Consider the following 20,445-nt stretch of genomic DNA (forward strand, 5'->3'; position numbering starts at 1 on the left):
CCTGCCTCTCTCCTCCCCGATGAGCCGGATCCACCACCTTTGGCATCTTGAGGTCCAACCGTACCGAGCTGTTCACGCTAAGTGCTTTGGCTCTGGAGAACACCCCTCCGAGCGCAGGTCTTGACCCTCTTCCAGCCCGACCAAGCGCAACCTGAGCAACCCCAAACATCGACACAGTCCTTGAGAAACATATGGAAAAACGGGCGATAAGGTGGAAAATTGAAGGAACTAGTGGATTCAAGGGGGTGTAGTGAGCATCGGGAAGTCCCCACAGTTATGGAGGAGGTGACTGTTCCTCGCTCTTCAGCACTTTTGAGACCCCAAGCTGCACCCCATGTCTGGATTGGGGTTCCCTAGCGCAAGAAAAGTGGGCAGAGAGATACTGGAGCACATCCAGGAGGTACAAGGAGAGGCCGAGGGCGCTGGGTCAGCTCAGGGGCTCTCGCCACCGCCTGTAAGGGCGTACCTGGAGGGGACGGGAAAGAGCCAGACTCTTGGTGGAGAGGGGTGGGGACAGGACAAGAGGCAAGGGCTCAAGCTGCAACACGGGAAGCTCTGATACATGGATTTTTATTATTAATTTTAAAATCATAAGGGTGATCACACAATGCAATGGAGCTCTTGGATAGGAGACCCCATCCTTGGAGATGCTCAAGTCCCTGAGCTGTCCACGCAGACCTGCCTGCAGCAGGACAACGGACATGGAGACGGGACCTTGCCTACGTAATTCTGTGCCAAGCCACAAGCGTTTGAGATACAAGTGGATCTTGGATGCAAGATCTTCTGAATTCCAGACCCTGAGGGACAGTGCGGACGCTACTCATGAGGTGCCTACAAGTCACGATTAAACAGAGCAAAGTGACTGTCAGGGAACTTGAGCTCACCCTGCAGCATCCACATCACCTGCTGGATGTGTTCGAGGATCTCGCTCCCAGCTGGAGAGCAGTACCTGGCAGCCGATAGGCACCGCAGACCCACGTCCATCCCACCCAGCCACTTCTCATCTCCTGGAGACATTGACGCTGCCACTAAGGAGGTAAAACGAAATGCGGTACTCCAGGAGAGCTCCGAAAGTTCAGCTGATCTGAACGCAGCTCATCACAGGGGAACCAGCTGCTTGTTCACCCTCAAGTGAACCCTACTTGAGTCATCCATGCTTAGTCCAATGCAGGTAGCAGGAAAGAGATGGTTGGAAAACCTACGGTACTAAGACACACACAGCAATCGGAACCTGCCCCGACCACTTTAAAGAGGGACAGCTGACCTTACAGCCACCATCCCACCTCCCCATCCCCAGGGAACTCGCCTCCAGGCCACACGGCAGCTCCAAGAGGAAAGGCAGCCTGCGGAAGGGAACAGGGCCAAGGGTGTGTATTCAGTATCTTCACGAGAGGCGGCATGAAGTTTCTACTAGTTCCAAAGCAGGAGGGACCTCTGCCATCTCATTGAGATCGTACGGTTTGGCTCTTTGGGGCCAGACTCGCATGTGAGTATGTTTGTAAAAGCAACATCTGGAGCAGGCATCAAGTTGTTTGCTGTTGTTTGGTTTTTTTTGATAGAGCCACCAGAGTAAGGGGCTAAGTCTTCCAGAAGGTAGGGCGAAGGTGCTGGAGCCTGATCCACCAAGCCTCACTGCTCAGCAATGTCAAGGGCAGTCACCTGACAGCATGCGCACAGAGCAACACCAGCTACATCTCTGCTAGAGAGCAAAAGGAAAACATTGATTTCAAAAAAGCCCCCCAAAATACGCATACTTTAGGAAAATAGATTTGCGGTTAAGAGAGAAGAGCAGAACTTTAGCTACCACCATCATATCGCCAGCCCTGGAGAGGCTTCAGCCGGCCAGGGTACCTGCACACTGGGTTTGGCTCCCCATCAGCTATCAGACCCCTCTTCCTTCACAGCAGTTTGTTCTCTGCGTCCCCACCCCACATTTTCCCCCCTTAACATTATCCCACTTTCACACGCCAAGCAGTTTATCCCTTAATGAAACCCAACAGCAACACCTTGTAACCATGGAAATAAGGCATCCTCTCCCACTGTCCCTTCCTCCGTCTCCAGCAGGAACAGCTGCCTGCTATGAAAACGTACTCACAGCAGAAGGTGCTTCAATCTGCACTGGAATTGTGGCCATAAACCATCTTCTGCACTCCTGAAGCCACAACAGCTGCCCATCTCCAGCAAGGAGAGCCCTTCCCAGTAATCCCTCAGAGGTGATGTTCCCAAGGCTCCGACAACATATGGATTGGCAGCGACTCATCCTCTTGCTCCGCTCAACAGCACTGAGGGCAGGGTTTGAGTGCAGAAAGCCATGAAGTTTCTCCACCGTACCAGAGTGAAAGCAGGGACTGACCTTGTCCAAGTGGTGGGGCAGCATCCGCAAGAGGGAACTGGAGTCACACTTCGGCTTGCTCTGGCCCAACGTCAGACAAAAGCGACCGTGGGCAAGATTTGCTATTCCTGCTCCAGGACCGGGACCGTATTCCACACCTGCAAGCACCGAAGACAAATGGAAACCCTCCGCTGCATCTCCAGCCCATTCCCAAGCTCTCCAGAAACTCCAGCACCCAAATTGTTAATAGGAATCTCGGCAAGTTCCTCTCCCACAGGGATGCTGACTTGAGGATTCTCACTGAAAACACACCCAGCCTGACAGAGCACCAACGCATCTGCTGAGCAGGCGGTGCAAGACGCTGGTGTTTAATGCCGTAAAGATTGGGAATCGATGGAAGACTGTGCGGAGCCCACCCTCGGCTCTCCAGCCGAGAGATGCCCTTTAGCTCCCCGTTCTCGTGTAATGGACTCACCCCATCAGATTTTTCCCACCCTCCCCAGTGCGTGTGGGCAGGGATACAGGGGGAAAAGCATGATTTTGAGAATACAAAGCGGAGAGCTAGGCTCAGAGTCACCACACCCTTTTTTATATAGTAATTTGATGCAGCAAGAGAGATGCTGGCAAGCATCAGCTCCCACCCAGCAAGCCAGAGATTCCCCTAACTCACAGTGCTTTTGTTGTTCCTATGTTTAATCGAAATGCACACAAAAAATTCATTAAAAAAATAGACAGTAGCGTCAAGTAACATCAGTGCCAAACACTGTCCAACCGGCTCATCACAAACACAGCTAATATAGCTCATGCACACACCACCCACCACACATTCTGGGGCTCCTCCGTGCCCACGCCAGCCCCTCCCAGATCATGAGGATGAAGACCAGGTGTGCCAGGACCATCTCACTGCTTGGTCAACTAGGGTCTTTGGCCCCTTTTATTTACCATGGTCTTTCCATCACTTTGGCAAGCGTCAAGAGGCCAATGCCAGCCTGACTGCTTCACCCGCTGAGTGCATTTTGCCTCCACGTCAGGCCGGAGCGGGGGAAGTTATCTTAAATGAAACTCTGGAACGGCCTTCAGTCAATGCCCTCCCAATAACATGAAAGGAGAAATGCAGCTTGCCAAAGCTGCCCTAGGTTTTAGAAGAAAGAAAACCCACTTTCCAAAGCTCTAGGATTTGAAATCCCTGGTAGCAAAAATTTATTTTCATGACTGAAGACAAGGAGAAATTTATAAACGTATTCTAGCAACCAACCAATAAAACAGTAAATATTCCATTCCTGTGACTTATATGATCACCCGGGAGCAAAACATCCAAAATGGCTCTGCCTTGTGCCACTATGACAACCAGGAGTACGAGATCACGTGCACATCACCTGTCCTTACTTCTTCCCAACCCCACATACGCCAGGTAAGTCTCTTTTGAAGGTCCGCAGTGTATCCAGACATCCTCCGAGTGACTAGTGTCCAACGTTAAAAGGAGAAAAAATAAAGCAGCACACTCATTTCAAAGCCCAACAAAGACATCAACATTGTTAGATTCTCCTAAAAATAAGTAGTTCCAATTCATTTTTTCTCCCCCCAAAGACCATGTGCCTTGGCCAGCATTCAGCGCATGAGCAGGCTGTGCTTTGGTCCATCCACTCTCTCCAGCTTCTCAAAGTGTTTTCTGGCGTTGCGGATGTTTATCAGCGTAGCCGCAGAAGCTAGGACGGAAAAGGGACAGGGGAGATAAAAGAAATTAAAAGGGATGCAAGTAACCAAGTCCTCAGAAGTTAAACGCTGCCTAAAAGCAACGTGCCTGTCAGTAGGCTCTCTTATTTCAACCCCACTGCTCCCTAGCTGTGCAAAATTTAATACTGGAAGTTCTGGGCTGTTTGCTGACCTCAGTATAACACCAAGGAAGAGTCAGAGTCAACTATGGTCAAGCAGTTCGCTCACAGGGATAGCTGCACAAGTCACCACAGCTGCTCATTTGCTGCTTCTAATCACAATATCATCACAGCTGGTAATCCAGACAGAGGGTTTACACAGGTTTTCCCTAATTCAGTAACCCACTCAAAAAGAGGAGGACAGGAAGCATCAACACTGTAAGCCACAAGGCTGTCCTGGACAGTGTCTCTTAAGCACCTTGAATCCTAACAGAGCAGTTTCAGTTGGAGTTGTGCAAACAGTTAAACAGTCACGCTGTGCCTGTAAGGGCTGGCGCTGCTGGCTGCAGTTTCTTCTTTAAGATAAATAGATGCTACTATAATTAGAGTCCTTGCCCACTAAGACAGTTCAGGCAGCAAGAGCAAAAACTCAGATATGATCCATCTCTGCTTCCTCTCCAAAAATTACTGGGGCTGCCAGATCAGAACAGCCCAAAATAGGTTACTAGACATGACCTACTAAATCAGGTCACATCTGTTACAGCGGTTCCCCACCACTGCTACGATCCTTCACTCGACAGCAACAAATAGCTCGGCTGTCAAAGGCACACGTCTCTTGCCTCCTGCAAGGTAAAGTCACTTTTTAACCACCTTCCACCACCCTCTGCTCAGACAGGGCAAACCAGCAGGACAGCAGATCCCTCTCTGTCTTTTAATTACAATCAGTTTTACTGCTTTGCCTGGTGTTTTGTCATTTTTACAAGGGAAACACTGTTTAAACTAGACTCATTCAGCTTTTTGTCCCTGCAAACAAAAGAAAAACAACCAAAAAAAACAGAGGCCAGAGGCTTGTCTTCACTTCAACTTACGTATTGAGGGGTCTGACATCACCACCATCACATATGTATTTGATGTAAAGATGTCAATGAAAGCAGCAAAGTTAGAGTTCCTGACCTCCATGCTCTGGAAAGAAGCTGCCAGCTTACTAAGAGGGGAGGAAAAAAAAAGAAAGAAAGAAAAAAAAAGTAAGAGTAAATGAACTATTTACTGCAACATTGCTCAAACAGCTTTTGCATCCACATAGCCAACATCCCATTATTTGAGTTGTTGGTAACAAAGAAGTGTTTGAGTTCCCACTTGGCAAGCAACACCAGGTGCAACTACAAGTTTGGTTGTTTTTGTTGTTTTGTTTTACAAAAGAAAAAACTCTTTAGTTTTAAGCTAAATGAGAACAATATAAAGTGATTTGTGCATTGAATGGTGAAGGTAACTCAAGATATGCAACCCCACTGAGTCTGCTATGCCCAGGCAGTCAACATCAACTGCCCCACAGATGTAACAGCTCAGCCATTTAGAAGGCCAGGTGAACCCTCTGTGGATAACCAGCAGAAGTAAGTATAAAACTGAAACATCTGGAGATGGCTCTGTAAACCATGCAGCCTTTTCTCCATCCTATTCAGGCTCCAAACACTTGCAGATACTACCAACTCACTGTGGAACCTGGAGGCTGTTCAAAAGCCAAGCTACTCCAAAGCAAGCTTTCTACTTTTCTGTTTGAAATATTGATAAATAGGGTCTGCAAGCCTCTTCCTCCCAAACCAGCATTGTGGTACAGGGTCTGAAGCAAAGCTCTCCACCTGACTTTCTGCAGCACTGTTGACTGTCACTCATTTATCAGTTCAGTCCTGGAACTTCCCCACCTCGCCCAGGAGAATGAGGCCTAGAAGAAAACGGCCATTTCAAAACAAACCTCTTTCAACCATCAGCAAAGGAGGAAGTTACAAAAGATAACAATTAACTCAGTTGTGTTTAAGCATGGTGCAATTTAACTATGGCATCTCAGCTTGCTGAGGAGTCATAGAACTAGTATTAATTTGGAAAGCCTTCGTGCTTCTGGATGAAGCCAAAATACCTGCTGAGGTATCTTCCCCACCTAATGATTAAATCTGCTCACCTGCAACTTAGCTTGAATTGTTTAATAATGTTGCTGATTTTCTCAAACCTGTGGACATCCCGCTGTTCTTTGCACTGATAGTGAGAAATGACCTGGAAGGCAGAAAGAGAGAGAGTGCAGAGTTAGCAATTTATTTCAGCACAGGTTTCTCAGACTCAACAGCAGTCATGGGAAACAGGTGGTGACCAGCACAGGGATTCCCCTTTGCCTTTTGCAGATTGAATCTTAGCAACTATTTGCAACAATACTTGTGGTGCTTTCATGGTAAAACAAGACTGGGCAATACAATCACCAGGAAGCCTTTCACAAGTGCAGATACAAGTACGTAAGATATGCAAGAGACCTCCATTTGAGGTGTGAATACTCCAATTTAGCAGGAATTTAAACCTCGATTCAAAGAAAAAGAAAGTGCAAGGAGAGGAAAAAAAAAAAGCAAGACCATCACTTCAGGTAGGGGAAACAGACACTTGACAAAGGCTGGAACAGCTTTTCCCTCCTAAGCCTATTGTGCTGCAGATTCTCAAGGACTGAACCTGAGAAATTTCCCGTTCTGCAACAGGTAGGATGCACAAGCACTGCTCTCAAAGCCAAAGCAAGCCATTCCTCCCTAAGAAAAGCAGAACAAAGGCAGCTGGTTTCCTAAGGAGTTCTTTCTCCACCAGTTTACCGAGTCGGACCAAGACTGTGCTAAGCTGCCTGCATTCAGATCAGTTCCCCTCCTCTTCCTCCCACACAGTGATCCAGCAGCAACATGCAGACCTTAGTGCCTGGCTGCAAAGATTCAAAGGATCGAAAGTTTTTAGAAATCCTTGCAGCATGATCCACAGCTATTTCTCCCTGACCATTTTCACAAGGCCGGTAGCCTACAGACCTTTACTCCTCAGCCAAATTAGCTAACGGACCAAGAACTGCATTTACTGCATAAGGGGAATGGCACACAATCAGTTGCATCACCTTTCCTTCCACAGCAAACCAAAAAGGAGTGTTTTAAAAACCTTACGCTGTGTGCTTTAAGCTCTTAAGAATCATGAAACCAACTGCTACTGGAAGTGTCAGATGCCCTTGTGCAAGGATGCTAAACTCTTTTCTATCCATGGAATCACATTTAACAGGCTTGCGAGAACTAAGGTTTGGGGTTTTTTTTTTTCCCCTCGAGCACCTTAAAACAATCATGTACATCCTACTTTTTAAACCTGCCCAATTATTCACACAAGTACAGGTTTAGCCAGATTCAAGGACTGCATTCATACCAAAGCCTTCATTGTATGCAAGTCCATTCCTTAATTTTCCAGATAGGTTTTTCTGTTACTGTGATTTGAATACAATTTCAGAGTAAGATTTCACTTCAGGAGAAAAGAGTCCTGAGGGGAAGTTTAAATATATGAAAAAAGTGAGAAGAAAGAGTCTTGTAAAAATTCACCATTACGCTGAAAATAAGCATAGAAATTTTGCAGCAAAAGTTATTCTTTTTCAGTAAAAAAGGTACTTATAACAGAAGTACTGTTACATACCACCAAGGTGGAACTATTTGTTATCTACAAAAGGTCAAAAAACAGAACTTGCAAAAAATGGCGGGTGTTTACTTCTGATAGTTTAAAAAGTGAGAAAAGTAACGGTTCCTTTTCCACATTCCCTCCATCATTTCAAAATCAGACATTTGGCCATCAGGGAAAACACTCAAAAAAATTCAAACCCATTCCTCCAGGTCAGCAAGGATTTTGGTGCAAAGTCTGAAGAGATCAATCCAGAAACCAAAAGTATGGATAGACAAGCAGCAATGGTCGTTTTAACCAACACATTTTACCTTGCAGAGACAACAGATTGGAAGCAGTTACCATGTAGCCGGTAACTTTGAAAGCCATTGCAATCCAATGGCTTGTGATCCTCTATCCATACTCCGGGTTTGTAGAGCATCAGATGAAAAAAATAACAGCAGAAATCAAGACCAGTTAAAATGCCAGACCAGGAGGAACTGAAAAGGTTAATTTCAAGCTAAAGAAGGTTCTTGCCCTGTGCAGAAAGGAATTCTCAAAAGTGTCCCACAGCCGACAACAGAATGGGGATATGAAACCCCCTCACAGCCTGGAAGAGGGAAATAACCATCAAGCCCTCAGCTAAACTGCTAGAAGTGGAAATTTTGGGAAGGTCCCGCGAGCCACGGAGTCACGTCAGCTACTTTCAATATCACAAGGCCTGGATCAATGCATTCTGCCATCTGGCACTGGCACCTCTCTTTGGGCTACTGCCACAACAGCACTTTCCATTAAGGGAACTCCATCCTAGGCTGGGCAGAGGAACCCGAAGGGCAGAACTGCTGTATTCACCAGGAAAGTGGCTCTCTCAAACAGAAGCACTTCATCTGCCTCGATGATCTGAGCAAAGTTCCTCAGGTTCATTTCCAGCTGCTGGACATTGGGGATCAGCTGATAGACTATACTGGACCATGCCTGCCAATGAAGAAAGACACAACATAAGGGCTGCATTAGCACTCCTCTGCCTCATCCCTTTGTTAAGCAACATGCTCGAAAACGGATTATTTGCAGTTCTGGGTGTTGATAGCCTAGGAAAGACTGAGAAGCTTCTCCCACCTCTGTGTCCAGGTATCTCTACTACAGTGGAGACTACCAGTGGTACCCCAGACCTGAGTCATCTTCACTACGTCAAGTTCTCCACATCAGTCACAGAGAAACTAGAATACTACTAAACAGGCTTCAATCATCCTCATTTTAAGCTTGCAATGCTGCTGTCTACTGCTCCCAGATAAACTTGCTCAAGTTTTCAGAAGTTTTTTTTAATCTTGAGCAAGGTCAACATGCAGATGGATACTTGGCAGCTCACCCCTGATCCAAACAGAAAGCTCTAATCTAACCCAATGAGTCAGGAACAAGCCCAGAAGGGACTGGGGATGCCGTAATAGGCGTCTCTCCTCATTCAGACTCAGGTCCTCCACGCTCAGCTTTACCTCACTGCCTACCTACTGACCCAGGTTCACGTCAGTGCCTGACCACGTGCTCCATCCCAGGAGGCAGGGGGTCTCCTAATTACCAAGTATCTGATATTTACCAAACCCTCTGACCATCCCACTTGCCAAATGCAAAGTTAGAAGCCCAAGCCAAGGGCACAAGCTCTGAAGAGCTCCAGCAGGGCTGTGTCTAGAACAGCACAGGTCTGCCACTGTATAACCTGCTCAAAGTAACCAGTGTAACTGATGAACGTCAGGGATGCCTGCAGGAGGACAGGGTACACCACTGCTTGGGAAGGCTGATTTCTAGAGGGAGCTGGGTACATGCTTTATGAAGAGTGATGTCTGGCATACGGTACTGTACCAGCCTCAGCCAAACACATCATACACTGAAGGCAGGGGAATTTGCTGCAGCTTGGGATGAACTTGCTAGGATGGTGAAATCTGCCATGCAAAGTCCCACCAAAGTCAAGAGAAAGAGCCAAATGGTCCTCACCTTCAGACAAGCAACCCAGCCACTCCACTACTGCTTATTGGCATTAGCTAACAATTATAACAATCATTTGCTCTCAGTGTAGCCCAGGTACCACTCACTACTCCCACACCTGGAAGACCTCTGACACTGCAGTCAAGACTGACTGATAGCAAAAAAAAAAAAAAAACAACCACAAAAAACCCCCAAAATCCTCCCCTCCCAAAAGCAGAGCAAATTCCCAGGATGGTAAATGCACATGTTTTAACAGTGCTGCAGAGAAACACAGGAAACAACTCCATGGATAAACATAACTAAAAGATGCAGCAGCTCTTTCTAAAGTAGCCAGGCAAAGTGTTTAAGCAGTATTAAGATACTGACATCAGGACTCCAACGTGTGTGGGGGGGTTTACTTTTTCTAATTAAAACCAGGATGCTCAGATGCTGTTTACAACAGCTAACCTCCAGAAGTAGTTGCTGCAGAACTAAAAAGTACCAGTCACCAATCAACCAGTAGCAACTAACCACTTGGCTTCCTCATGCTCTTGTTTTCAAGCGGGAGGGGGGAAGCCAGATACGGAGAGGAAGCTGTACAAACCTTGTAAAGTGTTTCATCCCAGATGGAAGTTCTAAAACAAACACATTCCAAGGGACGGGAAAGGCGCTTCAAGTCTTCCTCACGCTCTTTAAAAATCTGGGGAAAAAAATGATTAGCAGTTGAGCGTAAATATTTCTGCCTTTGGTGTGGTTGCTGTATTGCATTTACAGCATGCATTTCAAACAAGCCTCAAGTACCTACAGCACTGGAGAAAACAGCAGCACAGCACACTGGCCAGGACAGGCTGGCAGAAACCCCTTCCATTGGAGCAGCAGGGACAAGCAGATCCTGGCTGTCTCACAATAGATCTGACTGGGACTCAAAGCTGAAATAACTATGGGTGTTGCGGAGTGAGAATGGAAGCAGACACGCACAAGTGTCTCTGAGGACCTACATTTTGACAGGTCCCTGGTCACAGGCAAAAATCTCCATCACTGAGAACAGGATAGGAAGCCAGCACTTGAGGTTCATCAATATGAGCAGCTCTGAGGCATGTACTTAGTCTTCTCTTCTCACACCACACTCTGCCCTTAGAATTTATGGTTACAAAAAAAATGGGCAGGGGGAACAGCAAAGACCAGACAGCCTTGTGCCAGGCTCCTACATAACTGCTAAAGAAGCAGCAGGACAGCCAGCCACATGCCTCTGCAGAGGAAGACACAATGACCACCTTCACCTCAGCTTACTGTTTTTAGGACTATGACAGAACATTAACCGATCCCCATGAAATGCTGCGTAGGCCAACACTTACCATTTGGATCCTGGGATACCAAAGGCTTCAGTAAGATTTATAGAGACAGTGATTTGGCCCAGTATTTGCCTGTTCTTCTGAGCAGCAGTTACCTTAAAACAGATCTCGATGGGTGTGCAGTGATACCCATTGAAAGCGTGTCTGAAGTAAGGCCCCTCTTCTGTCTACCCCTCAACCTCAGGGCCTCATTAGACCCTGCACAACTATGTAGAACCAGCATTTGTCCACTAGTCCCAAAACGAATCTGGACAGGATCGCATCAAGAAGACTTTAGACTCATCCTTCACCCTGGAGGGAAGGCAGATGGAAGTGAGGAAAAGCTCCTTGAACCAACCCTATGAACAAACTTTGAGCTATTTCTGCACTGAGCTGGAGGGCAGAACTAAAACTGGAAGAGGAGGATCACCACTCTCAGACAGTGTGAGTGATCTGAAGCCAACCTGCTACGTGGAAGAACTCTGTCTATGCAGGGAGGTCAGGGTGTGGTTTCAGCTGCAGGACCTCGCATGGCCTCCTTTACAGCTGCCCAGGCACATACTCACCAGGAATCAGAAGAGAGTTTAATAAGACTTCTTACTTCAGACAAAAGCCAACAGCCTAAAGGGGCCTCCAAACTTGCTGCAAGCCAGGGAGTGGCCAAGCAGCCAGGGATGTGCTTGTCTAACCCACAAAGCTAATTCTTCATTTGGTATCAGGAGTTGGTTGCTTTTCAGTCCAAGCTGAAAAAGCAAGGTTGGTAGGAACTCAACATCTTCCAATCTGCCTGCAACCTTTCAAAAGCCCTGAAAAGAACAGAAAACACCAAACATCTCTGAAAGGTTGATCCCCAGCCTTTGCAGGATGCCTCTTGGGACAGAGGAGTGCTTAAGAGGTGATCTCTGGGCAGGCAAGCCAAACTGACAGAATCAACCGATAGAAACCACCTTCTAGTTAACTGGCAAAGTTTCAACTTTTTTTTTTTTGTGGTTATGCTTTAGAACAGAGCCTATGCTGGACTGAAAGCAACAGCTAAAGAGAAACCAACGATCACTGTCACCACCACCATCCACAAAGCCATCCACATGATGACCTGTGAGTTTAAGAGTGCTGGATTTCTTTCAGTTCTACCTTCCTTTCAGTTCTACCTCCCTTCTAGAGCCAAGGTCTGGTGAAAGCACTATAATCAGTGCTATAAAAGAAAAGGCTTAGAGTATTTGTCACTAAAAAACATTGGTGCTGCTCTCCACTAGATTATATGCAAGAGATAGCAATGACATACAATTTAGAAAAGGCAGAAAAAGCTTAGAGGGCTTTGACAATCCTTAACATCTGAGAAACCTTTCTAGGAACAGTGCTGATGGGGCTGTATTCGAAGTATGAAACAGTAACACATTAGCACAGTCAAAAGATGCTCTATTTGAAGGCATTTCTATGGCAACTATATCAGCTTCTCACCAAATCCCGCTGATCCTCCTGCACCAAGTCCATCTTGTGCACTAGACAGAAGATCTTTGCATCAGGAGAGTTCTGAAGAATTGCCTCCAAGCATGACTGGTAGTAGTGCATGTCCTTCTCCAGTTCACGGCTCTCTACATCAAAGACATAGATGAGGACTTCTACATTGCGGAAGATGTTGTCCCGCTGACTGGTGAAGTAGTTCTCCATAAAAGTGTCCTGTCTGAGAAGGAGCAAAGCAACAAATCAAGGAGACTCCCATCAGAGCAACCAGGTCTTGCTTAGCATTGCCAGGGAAGTTGCTACGTGTAAAGTACCTCCTGCTAGAAAAGCAAGGTTTGCATTTTGAGCTATGGACCCTATCACAGGAGTCTAGACAAGAACTCCATGGGTGGCAATATTCCCCATGACGTATGGGTCCCTAAGCATTTCCAACCAAGCCAAGTTGGATGCCCCTGAAGAGCATCTGCTCATCAGTCTCACAGGAGGCTGAAGCTTCCCTCATATCACAGCTGGCTGCTCAGTGTCCTCTGCAAACAGAGCTACATTGCTTCTGGACCCAGACTGGCTTTTAGAAAGTTACATATAAAAAAAGCCACGGCAGCAGAAGCTAAAACATAACCAAAACCATCAGTATAGCCTGCTATTACAGGATTTGAATCTCCTTTAACTTTTTTTGAATGTGGCTCAGACAACACATGAGGACATGAGAGCTGATGAAGCTTAGCAAAGTTGGATAGCTCTGCTGAGGGTCTGTCAGTGGGAAAGCATTCTTCAAAAAGCTGCTTCCAGGAGCCACAGGATCACTGTCAACCTTCAGCATCGCTTCTCAGCACACATCCCATTTGGATCAAGCTGGTGATGAGCAATTCTGAAACCCATGTTACCTCCCACCACCTCAGGAGAAAGTCCAGGTGAAGGGCTCAGCCTTTTTGCCAGCAGAAGAAAGGAGGCAGCAAGGGGAGGGTAGACCTCCACACTGCACCTTTTATGTAGGGGTAACTCAAGAGACAGCATAATCATGCCAACCTCTTCCACCCGCCTCCACACACAAGCCTAAGATGTGGCATCCATTCTTTCCGGAGCTGTCTCGCCAGTCTTACAGTGCGCACATGAAGCTTGTTCTACTCCCTTCATATACAAGCAGCATACTCGTCCCCTCTGGGGCAGGAGGACCTCTGTTTTCTTACATCCCCAGCCTTATTCCCCAGAGCTAACCCCCAACGGTTTCAAAAGCAAAAGAATAAACAGTACCTACCCTCCGCAGTCCCAGAGATTTAATACCAGGTTTCCTAGAAATCTAACATGGGAGTGCTCCACATCAACTGGAAAGAGACAACAAGAGTTTACCAACTGTACCACACACCCGGATCAGAGCTACCTCCTTGGGCAGCCAAAAATGCCATTCTTCACAACACAGCCCACAATTTGTAAAATCCCATCTAAACAACATTGTTGTACATAAATCTGTAGCTGATGGTGCTACGGGAAGAGACAGTTCCCAGAGTAATTCAAGCCTTCCTACTCTCTGCCCAGGACTCTAGTCTCCTGAGAAGCACAGCAGGTGGTTCCCCTTCAACAACATGTTCTCTGATCTTTGTGGTATATTAAGAATGACATTAGTTCCAGCACACTCTGCAAGGCCTTAAGCAAGCCTCAAAAAAATAAAACCATAACACAAAGAACATAAACTTTATGAACAGGCCAAATTTACAGCAAAGAGGAAACGTACACCAATCCATGACATTAAGTCCTCACAGATGCTTCTCAGTGAGGAGCATTAGATCCTGACAATTCATACCCCTGTTTCAGTGGAATCATTTATTGCTTTTTCAGATGAGTGGCTTTGGAGGAAAAAAAAAAGGCAGAAGACACTAATTAAGCCTAGTGTATCATCCTGCCAAAACCACAGGTGCATAGCTAGATCACTGTGCCTCCAGCTGTGCTAGCGATCAGCTGGCTAACAACAGAAAAGCTTCACCAACAAGAAGGACCACGCGGAAGCTCTGAACACTCCTCCAACAATAGGTGTAGCTGCAGCAAAGGCTGCTTCCTGATCAAAAAAAGAGTTAAGGATAAAAGTTCAAGAATAAAGCAGCATAACTGAACCTAGTCCTGCCTTCCTTTTCACTCCAGCTTCCTACCTCCCCTCAGCTGAACTCAGGAGTGAAGTTCCCTGTGAGGTGTGGCAGCTGGGAGGATCAGCAGACACTCACCCACTCCACAGGAGAGGCAGCAATTGCTGGAGGGAACAGCCTCACCCCTTTAATGAAGGGGGTTTGAGCCCTGAGAACTTGCAGTTCAAAGAAGAGAAGTCTTACTTGTGGCACCCAGGCGCCGTGTGTCCCTGGCGATGTAGTTCGCAAAGATAATGGACCTCATGCTGGTCTTCCCAGACCCACTTTTACCCATCAGCAGCACCTGGGAAAAAAAAAAAAGAGAAGAAAGAATTAGCTACCACAGAGAACTAAGTCCTTCACAGCTCCCTGGGGTTTAACATCTTATTGCCGAAGCCACCAAAACACAGGATCAACATATTTCAGATGTGAATGCATCAGAAGAGAGAGGCAAAGAAGAGTACCATGCCTGGGAAAGGGGGACAGACAGACATCCTTACCTCCTTGCTATCCGTGGTCACTAAATCATGGTCAGACTGAAAACCTTTCCATCTTGTTTGCATTCTTGAACTATGTCCCCTGCACCCCACCAAGAATCTCTGCCCTTCCAGGCACCACACTCCTGTTCCTTCAACCAGCTGCCTACCACCCAGAAGGAAGTGCAGCCAGCCCACAGCCACTGTCCACCGGACTCCCTTTTCCCAACACACGTTGGCAGAGGACTCATAACCAGCACTCGGGGAAGAGCGGGAGCTGCTCCCGAAGGTGCCACAGCCTCCCTGGTCCCCAGCCCCTTGCACCTGCACGCTTTCCGAATGTGCTGGCACCACAGGTGAAGCCTTGATGTTTTTGATGCCAGCAAAGGATTTTGCCAAGACAAAGGATCAACTTTATCTCAAGCCTTTAAGACCAGGCTGGAAACAATCCCTTGCCCACTTGGCACTGGTATTCTCCACCCATTACTTCTCTTCTAATCACGCTCTTTTCCTTCTCTTTATGCAACTTGCTTTCTCTTCCCCATCAGAAGTGAAATACAAGTTACTTTTCAAGCTTTAGGTGTCAGAAGACCAGCAAAAAGTTAAAAGCAGATGGGACAGCCCAGTTCAAGTGCACCAGGCTATCGTATAGGGGAGACACTTGACTCTAGAGTCCTGTTTGCAGACCATCAGGCCAAAGGAAAGGTAGCACCTTTGATAGCCAAAAGCTAGGTGATGACGGGGGAAGAGGGGAGACAGTCACACAAGGCAAGGCTCTACATTGTGATCTAAAAATAAAAATTAAAAAAAACCCCAACAGTGACAGCCAACAGAGACTTGCTCACAAAAACAGCTGTTAAACAAGTTCCAGTTACAAAGTCAAATTCAGCCTTTGGCAACAGCCCTGAAAATCTATCATCAAGGATAGGTTTCATGAGAGTGCAACTGGCCTGAGTCTGCCTGCCCAGCCCGCAGTGCCAAACGCTAGCTGGGAAGGTGCTCGCTCAACTCCCAACCTCACTCTGTGACTGCACAGCAACAGCTGCCAGAATCTCAGGGCAAAACAGGAGAGGCAGAATCACACCACCCTGTTTGCACAAGTTATCCTTCTGAGAGCAACTGCAACATTTCACAGGCTGGCGAGTGCCCTTTCCAAAAAGAAGCTGACCACACGCCTCAATGGTTTGGTAACAAGGACTGTTCCTCAGAGAGGCAGGCTGGTCAGGTCATACCTACCAGCCTTTCCAGAGAAAAACCCCTGGAAAGCTACGCTGTATTCTCCCCTGAGCTACACACAGAGCAGAAAGACAGAGCATCAACATCTCTTATTTCATACCACCTGCAGAAACTCAATATGGCTCCAAGGCACAGCCCAAGTCAGTCTACAGGCAAACCCAAGTCCCAAGTTTTAGACCGTGGAGGCCTTTCAAAGGGGTCAGACACCAGCACATAGGGCCAGGCAGGAAACCCAATCCCAGCACACCATGGAAAGACCAGCCATATATTCTCTATGCCGCCACTTTAATGGCTTTGAATATGCTTACTGCTGGAATACACCTACCTCCCCCAATCCTCAGAAAAAGTGCTACTCCTTCCCCATGGGTTAAGTTTCATCCTCCCAGGCACCCTCAGTGAATTACGGGCTCCCCACGCAAGTTTCTGTAACACACCAGAAGGGTCTCCCCACAGGCCAGCAAAGCAGGTTAGAGCATATCCTCTTCCCTCACGCTGTGGGAGGTACTCAGCAAGCAAAGGGTTTTGCAACACGTACCAGAAACACTCATACAGCAGTTATAGAGAATAGCCCTGCAGTGAGGTTGCCCTACCACTCATGCCAGCGAATCAACCCAAACCCAATTTTAATTTCTAGCACTTTAAGCAAAAGACACATCTGCTGACTCCGAGAGTCTTAAGAGGTACCTGGCAGCCAAAAAACACACCGAGGTAGAGATGCAAACACATAACGACATTAGCAAACGCAGATGGGGAAGGAAAACACAACTGTGAAGGATTCTCCTTTCACTTCTTACCTTTTTCTTCATGGCTGTGCTTGGCATCACCCACCTACAGAGAGAAGACCATCTTCTTACATTGCTCTACTTTCCTCACTTAGAGGCTTCACTTCAACGTCCAAATCCCACCCACAGAAGCACCGTGCAAAAGGGGAAGCGCTCCCACACTGACATAATTCCCCCCAACCTCCACCTCACCAGGCACTTGACAGCTTCTGCTCCAGACGGCCTGGGGAAACTTTAGCAAAACCCTCCAACACGCCCATGACGAACAACGTTCCCGTAATTACACGGCCGACACAGGCCTAAGCAGGATAAACGCGGCCAGCGCTGGAAGGCAGCGGGAGACACCCGCTCCCGGACCGCTCGGGGCTCCTCGCCCACGGCAGCCAGGGCCGGCCCCACCCGCAGTCCCTACTCCTACCCCTTCCCCCCGGGATGCTCCGGAACCCGCACCAAGCAACCCATGACCGCGGGGTCACATGTCCACACACCCCGCTCCCCACCGCCGGCCCGCACCGGCACCCAGCACCGACCACCGGCCTCCGGACAGCCCCCGACCCCGCTCCCCGACCCCCCCGACCCCGCCCCCGGGCTGTCCCCAGCCCCATCGGGCCCGACAGCGGCTTCGCCCCCCGGCTCAGCCAGCGCCGCCGGGCCCCGCCACCCCCCGCTACCTCTAGCCGCGATAGACGCCTCCCGGGCCGGCTCGGCAGTGCCCGCGGGCGGCGGCGGGGGTGCCTGCCTGCCGGCCTGCCCGCCGGAGCTCGGCGGGACCGAGCGGTCCCCCCCCCCCCCTCCCAAAGCTCCGGGGTAGGCCTCAAAGCCTCGGCCTCGCGTGAGCCCGCCGCGCCGCCGGGGTCTCGCCCGCTCCCGTCGCGGCACCCGGGACCCCCCGCCCCCCCCCAGCGGCGCTCACGAGACCCAGCGCTCGGCGGCCGCCGCCGGTCACGTGAGCGCTCACCCCGCCCTCTCCCGCGCGCCCGCGCCCCCTCCCGTCATGTGATGCGCCGAGGCGGGCGGGGCGAGGAGAGAGAAGGGGGCGGAGCGGGGCGGCAGGGAAGCGCCGGCCGCCATCTTAGGTGTGGGCAGCCCCTTTCTGGCAGGAGGGGATTTATAGAGGAGGGATGTGGAGCAGGTGGGCGGGCGGGGGTTCCCGGCGGCCCGTCGGGGGTGGCGGAACGGGACCCGCCGGAGCCCGGTACCGGCCCGAACGGCAGGAGCGTGCGGGCAGGCCGGGCTATGGGGCGGGCCGAGAGAACAGCACCCAGCGCCTCCCATATGGTCTAGCGGTTAGGATTCCTGGTTTTCACCCAGGCGGCCCGGGTTCGACTCCCGGTATGGGAAGCTTCAGATTTTTTTTTTTTTTTCCCCCTGCCCGACTCCTTCGGACCTCATTTTTGCACCTTTGCGGCCAAATCTCTCGACCCCAGGAGTCTCCTGAAGCTGTAAGAAGCCCTCCGCCACTGCAAACCCTGTCTCCTGCCTCAATTTAAAACGTCCAAGTAAATTGGACGACAAAGTACCTAACTAACGCGGGGTTAATTGCGTTTTTCTTTAACGCAGGCAAGAAAATCAATGCTTGTGCCCCACGGAGTGTTTTAAACCGCCCTGACTGCTGCCCAAGGCAAACAGTATTGTACTGCAACTCCAGCAGCAAGAATCTGCTAAAGATACACATGCATAAAAATACACACGCATATATATAATATACATATAAATGGGCACGTAGGGCTAGTCGTTTATGAAGGGAAATTCCATAGCAAAGCCAGGTACATCCAACAACTTTTTAATTAATGCGTACACAGCTCTGGCAGAAGACTTGCAGGCTGGGCAATGGCACACCCACCCATGGGGCTTCACCACCAAAATGGCCCCAAGTTCACCCAGCGAGGGCAAGGCTGTCATCCCGGCTGTGTGGGGAAGCCGGGCTCCCCCGAAGCGGTAGGACGCGGAGGGGCCCATCGCCACCCGCCTGCTGTGGCTTGCGGGGCTGCTGGGGGTCTTGGCTTCAGCAGGTCCTCGGGCAGCCCCCATGCTGCTGCTGCTGCTGCCACAAAGCCAGAGCTTTGCCACCTCACGTACCCCCCCTCCAAACCTCGTCACCTCACGTATTCCCCTCAGAACCTTGTCACGTATCACTCCCCCTCAGGGCCATGGAACCTCATGTATTCCCCCACCCAGAGCCTTATCACCTCACATATCCCCCCTCAGAACCTTATCACCTAATGTATACCCCCCTCAGAGCCATGGCACCTTACGTATCCCCCCCTCAGAGCCTTGTCACCTCACATATAGCCCCCTCAGAGCCATGGCACCTCACATATCCCCCCTCAGAACCTTGTCACTTCACGTATCTCCCCCCTCCAGAGCCTTGTCACCTTAGGCATCCCCCCTCAGAGCCTTGTAACCTCACGTATCACCCCTGAGAGCCATGGCACCTCATATATCCCCCTCAGAACATTGTCACTTCACGTATACCCCCCTCAGAACCACGGCACCTTACATATCCCCCCTCAGAGCCTTGTCACTTCATAAATCCCCCCTCAGAACCTCGTCACTTCACATATACCCCCCTCAGAGCCACGGCACCTTACATATGCCCCCTCAGAGCCTTGTCACCTCACATATCCCCCCTCAGAGCCTTGTCACCTCACACGTCCTCCCTCAGAACCTTGTCACTTCGCGTATCTCCCCCCTCAGAGCCTTGACACCTCACATAACGACCTCCCCCCCCCCCCCCCGAGACTTGGCACCTGTCACATTGCCGCTGTAAGGAAATGCCAGCCTAGCAAGAGCTTAGGGCACGGCGCCTCGGAGGAAGCCCCTCGCCAGCACCGCCGTCTGCCGGGGATCCCTGACCGAGGCTACGCGCCCCACGGGCGGGTGGGGACGGGACGGGGCGGGACCGTGGGCGGGAGAGCGGGCGCCGGGCGGGGAGGTGCCGCTGTGCGCATGCGCAACGGGCGCCGGCCCTATATAAGGGCGGCGGGTTTTCCCTCAGAGGGGACGGAGTTGCGGGGGGAGTGGGGCTCGGCCTGGGCTCCTGTCCGGCTCCTCTCGGCTGTGCTGGGCCTCTTCCAGCCGCTCCCCCCGGCTGTACGGTGCGGTTCGGGGTGGTGGTACTGAGGGAGCAGCTGCTGCGGGCCCTCATGTTCTGGAGGGATCCCTGTCTGAGGGCTGCTGGTGGCCTCACAGGAGGAGCCCGTGGAGGTCGGTGTGTCCTTGGGGGACACCAGACCCCCCCCCCCCCCCTCAGTTGGGCGGGGGTCAGAGGGGAATGGGGGACCGAGGTCTCCTGTGGCAGCCCGAGGGGAGGGACGGGGCAGGGGGTTGTTCCTGCTGTCCCAGCATAGCCTGCCCCAAGTCCCACGGTGAAAGAGGGTTTCCGTGCCCTGTCTTGAGGATTGCGGAGAAGGTGTGGGTGGGTGAGGTGGTAGGTGCTGGCCAAGGGATGTCTGTAAAC

The 20,445-nt window shown here is 49.9% G+C and overlaps 1 protein-coding gene and 1 non-coding gene across 11 annotated transcripts; one reads left to right on the forward strand and one right to left on the reverse strand.

Annotated features, from left to right (window-relative positions):
* Positions 1–556: 556 nt before the first annotated feature.
* LOC126050172 (ras-related GTP-binding protein A) lies at positions 557–19,858 on the reverse strand. 10 transcript variants are annotated; one of them, XR_007509444.1, is made up of 10 exons: positions 16,998–17,545; positions 14,696–14,795; positions 13,633–13,699; positions 12,375–12,597; positions 10,190–10,285; positions 8,482–8,604; positions 6,158–6,249; positions 5,073–5,188; positions 2,354–4,038; positions 557–1,696 (listed from the first exon to the last, which is right to left on the reverse strand). XR_007509444.1 is itself a non-coding variant. In XM_049827718.1 (10 exons), the coding sequence occupies exons 2-10, from the start codon at positions 17,022–17,024 to the stop codon at positions 3,941–3,943; spliced, it is 942 nt and encodes a 313-aa protein (XP_049683675.1). In that variant the 5' UTR covers positions 17,025–17,031; positions 19,736–19,858; the 3' UTR covers positions 557–3,940. The 10 variants fall into 10 exon arrangements, 6 of the variants coding, with proteins under 6 accessions (XP_049683675.1, XP_049683676.1, XP_049683674.1 ...); XR_007509443.1 differs by having other exon boundaries at positions 557–1,699; XR_007509440.1 differs by having other exon boundaries at positions 2,096–4,038.
* TRNAE-UUC (transfer RNA glutamic acid (anticodon UUC)) lies at positions 18,255–18,326 on the forward strand. The gene has a single exon. It is a non-coding gene; the product is annotated as a tRNA-Glu (tRNA).
* Positions 19,859–20,445: the final 587 nt, after the last annotated feature.

The sequence above is a fragment of the Accipiter gentilis genome, chromosome 24 (assembly GCF_929443795.1).
Source record: "Accipiter gentilis chromosome 24, bAccGen1.1, whole genome shotgun sequence".
Classification (NCBI taxonomy): Eukaryota; Metazoa; Chordata; class Aves; order Accipitriformes; family Accipitridae; genus Astur; species Astur gentilis.

Bases quoted from the DNA above. Each gene is read 5' to 3' on its own strand.
- LOC126050172 (XM_049827718.1), bottom strand. From the start codon at position 17,024: ATGCCAAGCACAGCCATGAAGAAAAAG. The intron at 10,286-12,374 runs GTGAGAAGCTGA...TTTTTTCCCCAG, and splicing joins AGGAGGATCAGCGGGATTTG to ATTTTTAAAGAGCGTGAGGA. The intron at 4,039-5,072 runs GTAAGTTGAAGT...TTTCCGTCCTAG, and splicing joins GATGTCAGACCCCTCAATAC to CTTCTGCGGCTACGCTGATA.